Source organism: Dipodomys ordii, unplaced genomic scaffold (assembly GCF_000151885.1).
Source record: "Dipodomys ordii isolate 6190 unplaced genomic scaffold, Dord_2.0 Scaffold115, whole genome shotgun sequence".
NCBI lineage: Eukaryota > Metazoa > Chordata > Mammalia > Rodentia > Heteromyidae > Dipodomys > Dipodomys ordii.
Window position 1 is genome coordinate 477,038 of NW_012267331.1, and position 7,063 is coordinate 484,100.

Below are 7,063 nucleotides of genomic sequence, written 5' to 3' on the forward strand. Positions count from 1 at the left end.
GTGTGTGGAGGGGAGGGGGTGGTGAGCACGTGTGTGTGTGGAGGGGAGGGGTGGTGAGCACGCGTGTGTGGAGGGGAGGGGGTGGTGAGCACGCGCGTGTGTGTAGCAGAGGTGGCACCTCCTTACCTTGTTCCAGGTAATGACCGGCTCAGGCTCCCCTTGGGAGCTGCACGGGAGCTGGACATTGCTGCCCACTTCGACAGTCATGTCCCTGGGAATGCTGGCAAACACCGGGGTGACTGGAAGGCAAGACAGTTATCAGTGCCGCTAGTGACACCCCCAAAAGCTCATAGAGCAGAAGGGGCTTTTCTGCCTCCCGGCAGGCCACAAGGACACGGGGTGGCCTGCTGCCCTCTGCCAGCCTCGGAGCCCCTCCTGTCCAGCAGTGTCACGGGACAAGGCTGAGGCGCATTCTGCTGGGGTCTGCAGGAGCCTGGGGGCCGGCAGCGGCAGCAGGATGGCCAGCCGTGGCCAGTCGTCAAGGGGACACAGCTCCAGGGAGCAGGGGGCCTCAGGCCCCTTCAGGAATCGCTCCTGGGGCAGGTTACATCCCAGATGAGGGAGGACAGGGACACGGAGCTCGCCTGGGGTTCCAAGGGCCCACCCACCCGCGGCTGTGCCCGCCGCTCCCGGCCTGTCTCCACGCCTCCAGCACCACACTCAGGGCCTGCCGGCCAGGACACCCTAACTTCCCGGGGGACGGGGGCTCAGGCAGGGGAGACTCAGAGAGGCTCGGCCGCAAAGGCCCACAGGAGGCGCACACCGCTGTGCTGAGCAGCCGACCTATGGGGCCACTGGGAACGCATTGGCAGCACCCTTTGCTCAAGTGAGCCTCAGTTACCAGGAGAAAAGCGACGGGCCTGATTAACAAGCCGGCCTCCAGGGGCTGTGTGTGTCTCCGTCACAGGATAAACACAAGTAAAGCGCTGACAAGCACCTGGAGACCCCTTGGGAATACAAGTGCAGACATGACAAACGCTGCAACACGTGACACTCCATCGCTGGCGTGCCGTCCCAGCAGGACACCAGACCTGAGCAACCCGAGCCAGCGCCTACCTCTGGGCTGCACAAGCAGTTGGGCCACGACCTTCTGAGAGCCGATGATGTTGACCGCCTGGCACTCGTACTGGCCCTGGTCGTGGGGGGCGACCCCAGAGATCCTGAGCGTGCCGGAGGACAGCACCAGATGCCGTCTGTCCACCGAGAGCGGGCTCCCTAGGGGACACGGGACACATGAAACAGGGCCACCTGTGCGCAACAGGGACACCTTTAAACCAGACACAGGCACCGTGGGGCTGGAGAGAAGGGCGCTGGCATCCAGGGACCATACTACTTCCAAGGGTGGAGGAACCCTACAGCCTGAGCTGTGCGATCAGGATGCCAACCAATGACCGCTCCTCGGCCACCCCAACGGATGCCCCTAAGGGGCCATGAAGATTCCCCATCAGCTGACGTGGGAGGGGTGAACCCTGTGCCCAGTGACTCCCAAAGGGAGACAACAGACACAAAGCTGAGGAAGGCCAGGAAGACGTAGGCACTGCAGCTTCCAAGGGGCTGGGGGCAAGCTGGGGCTGGACCTGAGCTGGGCTGGAGCTGAGCTGGGGCTGGACCGGAGCTGGGCTGGAGCTGAGCTGGGGCTGGACCGGAGCTGGGCTGGAGCTGAGCTGGGGCTGGAGCTGAGCTTGGCTGGACCTGAGCTGCGCTGGAGCTGAGCTGGGGCTGGAGCTGAGCTGGGGCTGGAGCTGAGCTGGGGTTGGAGCTGAGCTGGGCTGGACCTGAGCTGGGGCTGGACCTGAGCTGGGGCTCGACCGGAGCTGGGGCTGGACCTGAGCTTGGCTGGACCTGAGCTGGGCTGGAGCTGAGCTGGGCTGGAGCTGAGCTGGGATTGGAGCTGAGCTGGGCTGGACCTGAGCTGGGGCTGGACCTAAGCTGGAGCTGGACCTGAGCTGGGCTGGACCTGAGCTGGGCTGGAGCTGAGCTGGGGCTGGAGCTGAGCTGGGGCTGGAGCTGAGCTGGGGTTGGGGCTGGAGCTGAGCTGGGGCTGGAGCTGAGCTGGGGTTGGACCTGAGCTGGGTTGGACCTGAGCTGGGGCTCGACCGGAGCTGGGGCTGGAGCTGAGCTTGGCTGGACCTGAGCTGTGGCTGGAGCTGAGCTGGGGCTGGAGCTGAGCTGGAGCTGGAGCTGAGCTGGGCTGGAGCTGAGCTGGGCTGGAGCTGAGCTGGAGCTGAGCTGGAGCTGAGCTGGGCTGGACCTGAGCTGGGTTGGACCTGAGCTGGGCTGGACCTGCGCTGGGGCTGGACCTGAGCTGGGCTGGGCTGAGCTGGGGCTGGACCTGAGCTGGGCTGGAGCTGAGCTGGGGCTAGGGCTGGAGCTGAGCTGGGCTGGACCTGAGCTGGGGCTGGAGGTGAGCTGGGGCTGGAGGTGAGCTGGGGCTGGAGCTGAGCTGGGGCTGGAGCTGAGCTGGGGTTGGGGTTGGGGCTGGAGCTGAGCTGGGCTGGAGCTAAGCTGGGCTGGACCTGAGCTGGAGCTGAGCTGGGGCTGGACCTGAGCTGGGCTGGAGCTGAGCTGGGGCTGGACCTGAGCTGGGCTAGACCTGAGCTGGGCTGGAGCTGAGCTGGGGCTGGAGCTGAGCTGGGGCTGGAGCTGGAGCTGAGCTGGGGCTGGAGCTGAGCTGCGCTGGAGCTAAGCTGGGCTGGAGCTGAGCTGGGCTGGACCTGAGCTGGAGCTGAGCTGGGGCTGGACCTGAGCTGGGCTGGAGCTGAGCTGGGGCTGGACCTGAGCTGGGCTGGAGCTGAGCTGGGGCTGGACCTGAGCTGGGCTGGACCTGAGCTGGGCTGGGCTGAGCTGGGGCTGGACCTGAACTGGGCTGGAGCTGAGCTGGAGCTGAGCTGGAGCTGAGCTGGAGCTGAGCTGGGCTGGAGCTGAGCTGGGCTGGACCTGAACTGGGCTGGACCTGAGCTGAGCTGGGCTGGAGCTGAGCTGGAGCTGAGCTGGACCTGAGCTGGGCTGGAACTGAGCTGGAGCTGAGCTGGGCTGGAGCTGAGCTGGAGCTGAGCTGGGCTGGAGCTGAGCTGGGCTGGAGCGGAGCTGGGGCTGGAGCCAAGCCGGGCTGCTCCCTCCTGGAAGCCAGTGCCCCACGCAGCATTTGGCCCTCATCTGTGAGTGTTCCTACGGCCTCTGAAGGGGTGGACGCCGCAGGCACTCGGTGGAAGGTCGGTCTGTTCCTTGTTTGAATCCCGTAGGAGCCGCAGTGAAGGAGCCAGCACGGCCCGAGTCCGCAGCTTACCGCCTTTGGTCCAGGCGATGACGGGCTGGGGGTGACCCTTCGCCTCACACTGGAAGTCCACGGTCTGACCCTCCGTCACCACCCTGTTCTCTGGCGTCACAGTAAACCGAGGAAGCGCTGTGTGAAAACATTCCATTTAGGAACAGCATTAGGTAAAAATGCCCCACGAGTGCTTGACACCTATAAGCAACTCAGAAAGAAAAGGGGGAAGGGGGCTGAAAATATGCCAAGAATGGTGTTTCCCTGTCACCACGCAGACGCCCACGTGCACAGCTGGAGGCAATGGACCGAGACTGTGGTAGAGGTAACATAGGCGGACACCACCCCATCCCCAGTAACAGGTGCGAGTATCAACATGTCAGCTGGTGTCTACAGGGACAGATGTCATCACTACTGCACAAGCAACACAAGAGGCCAGCCAGGAGGCCATCTGGGTAAACGCAACAAGTACAATTAGGAACGCTCACTGCGTGGCTACATGGCTGGTGAGAAGAAAAGTGTGTGCAGACAGACGCCCTCCAGCGGCTGTGTGGGAAGGGGAGGCCTCCTGCACTGACGCTCTACTCTGCATGGCCGGACAGACTAAACACACGGCTCAATGAGAAACTATCCTAGAGTCACCGAAAGGTACACTAAGCAATACGGAAAGACACCGCAAAGATTTAAAAATAAAACCTATCACAAAAATAAAACCTGTCAGAACTCTGGGTCCAAAACTCACCCAAGAACTCACTCAGAGCTGCGGGCACGATGCATATCAGTTCCCACCCCAAGACCTCAGGGCGCACTCACAGCCGTCTCCATCATGTACACCCTGACACACAACCACCACAACCTCAGGGCGCACTCACAGCCGTCTCCATCATGTACACCCTGATACACAACCACCACGACCTCAGGGTGCACTCACAGCCGTCTCCATCATGTACACCCTGACACACAACCTCAGGATACACTCACAGCCGTCTCCATCATGTACACCCTGATAGACAACCACCATGACCTTAGACTGCACTCACAGCCGTCTCCATCATGTACACCCTGACACACAACCACCACAACCTCAGGGTGCATTCCCAGCTCTGCTCAGGCACAATGGCTGTCAACTCAGGGATATATGTGCAGACTCTCACGCACGCTAGGAGCCTAGTGATCTGGACTCCATCGCCCAGCGCCAGGCTCATCTTCCAGACAAAGTTGAGCAGAGCGTGCGTCATCAGCTATCAGGAAGGAGACCCGGGAGTGGACTCGGGACACGGGGCCAGCCTGGCGTCGGGCCGCCCATGCTGGGACTCACCCTGCACGATGATGAGGGCTGTGGCGTGGATGCTCTCAGCCCCGTTGGAGGCAAAGCAGGTGTACTCCCCGCTGTCGTCCTGTGCGACCTTCTGTATGTACAGGCCGCCGGAGGAGGTGATGTTCACCCGCGGGTCGGCCGGCAACGCGGACCGGTCACCCCTGGTCCAGGTGATCTGCGGCTGAGGGTGGCCGGTGGCACTACATTCCAGGGTGACACTCTCGCCCACCAGCACCTCTGTGTTCTGAGGCTGGATTACAAAAGCCAGCCGGGCTGTCACAAACAGAAATTCCCAATTACTCCTCTGGCTTCACAAGTTCGGAGGGTTATTTTCTGTACTCAGGTTACTTTCACTTCGCATTCCTCCAAACTGAGCAGAGCAAACATAATTTAATTCCGTGCATTCCTAAATTTTCACTCCATTTTTAAAGGAAAGGAACATGTAGACAGTAAATACGATTCACATACTAAGACCACACAGACAGCAGCCTGTGAGAAGTGTGCGCCAAAAGTAAGCAGAGAGGGGCTGGGAAGTTGGCTCAGTGGTAGAGCACTTGCCTTGCATGCCTGAGGCCCTGGGTTCGATTCCTCAGCACCACATAAGCAAAAAGAAAAAAGCCGGAAATGGCGCTGTGGCTCAAGTGGTAGAGTGCCAGCCGTGAGCTGAAGAGCTGAGGGACAGTGCCCAGGCCCAGAGTTCAGGCCCCACAACCGGACCCCAAAAAAAAATACAGACGCAACATTTCATTTAGTGTCATCATTTTTACCAGACCGACAGGCTAGATTCTCTGAAGCCAAGTTACTCAGAGAGGAACACAGCCAAAGTCAACTCTGAAGAATCCAGTCTTTGATTTTGACTTGAAGGAGCCTTAGGACCCAGAGGAGATAAGCTCAGAAGCCCCCCACAAGGGGCCCGATTGAAAACTGCAGCGGGGGTCCAACACTGATGTCACACCTGCACCCCGGTCGTTACTGAGGAAAATAACGGGAGGGCAGTCTGACCGCCGGCCTGAGGCGATGGGGAGAAATTCTCGTGATGCAGCACCCACCAGAGGCCACCAGCACGGCGCGACTGCCCCCGGCCTCACCCAACACACGCCCACCCAAGAGACAGCAGACCAGGGCCAAGTTAGAAAACAATAACTCATTCTGCAGATTAAAAAACACTCAAACCCCCAAATAGCACACTAGCCAAGTAAGACAAGAGAGAAAAATAAAGACTGGACTGACACTGGAGTTCAGTAATTTCACAATACCTTGAAAGTTTTCTAAGACAACTACTGAAACTTCCAAAACTGGTAGGAATTGGAAGATGAAAAACGAATAATTTTAATTATTTCAATGATCGAAAGTTTAATTCTGCAAGGAAATTAAAAACAGGCCTGCGTGCACCTGATAGAACGTGGGTGTTGTCAGCTGGGTTTCCAGGTCCTGTCTGCCTGGACTCTGGGCAGGCCCTCCGAGCAGGTCACAGGCCAGCTGCTCCCAGTCCAACCCAGCTGCTCCTCACAGTGCTTCATTCAGCCACTACACGGCCTGTGTCCCCAACTGCCAGGGGCCATAAAGCATTGTTATCCTAATTTCTAACAGTCAACACATAAATGTAAAAAATGTAACTCCAGGAAAAGGAAGCAGAAGGTTTTTTCCTTTTTGTTTTCTTTGTGTCTTGTCTGTTCATTTATCTGTCTTTGGAAGGGTCAAGGGCACAGAAATGGAGGGACAGAAGTATACAGCAATGCTACTCAATGGACACTGCTGAGAATGAACTACACAACCTGTGGGTGGGAACAGGAGGGAAAACCTGGGAGAGAGCGAGGGAAAGGGTGACCCTGCCCAGAACGACGTGTGTAACTAACCGCTCTGTACATCTCCTTCTAATAACGAAGAAATAAAAATTAAATAAAAAGCACCAACGTTTACAATGCCAAAATAAAATACGAAAGCTCTTCCTAAGGAGCCAGCCAGGCAGAGCGGGGAGGGCCAGGGCTGGCGGTCGGGGTCAGGTGTGATGCGCACCCTCATCTGACTCAGGGCTGACTGCTTTGGGGGACACCAGGGTGGCCACACTGACACCCCAAAGTTATTTAAACAAGACTGTGGGCCTCATGGGAAATAAAACATTCAGACCAAAGGGAGTAAAATGTGGAGCTCGGAGGCTCAGCGTCCCCCTCTGGGAGGCCACACCCTGCTGGTGATAATCAATGGCCTGGGGGGGGGGTAACCTTCGTCTGCACACACACACACACATCACACACACCACACACCACACACACACAAACCACACACACACACCACACATACACACTCATACCACACACACCACACACACACAAACCACACACACACACCACACACACCACACATACACACTCATACCACACACACCACACACACACACCACACACACCACACACACACACACACCACACACACACACCACACAAACCACACACACACACCACACACACCACACACACACA

The 7,063-nt window shown here is 58.4% G+C and overlaps 1 protein-coding gene across 1 annotated transcript in view; it reads right to left on the reverse strand.

Moving 5' to 3' along the window:
- Positions 1 to 7,063, reverse strand: part of Pxdn (peroxidasin) — a 41,620-nt gene that overhangs the window by 20,103 nt on the left and 14,454 nt on the right. Inside the window, exons 9-12 of the mRNA XM_013028869.1 lie at positions 4,584 to 4,856; positions 3,287 to 3,403; positions 1,057 to 1,215; positions 127 to 239 (exon numbers count right to left, since the gene is read on the reverse strand). Of these exons, the coding sequence (XP_012884323.1) occupies positions 127 to 239; positions 1,057 to 1,215; positions 3,287 to 3,403; positions 4,584 to 4,856 (662 nt within the window). The remainder of the gene's footprint in view (positions 1 to 126; positions 240 to 1,056; positions 1,216 to 3,286; positions 3,404 to 4,583; positions 4,857 to 7,063) is intronic.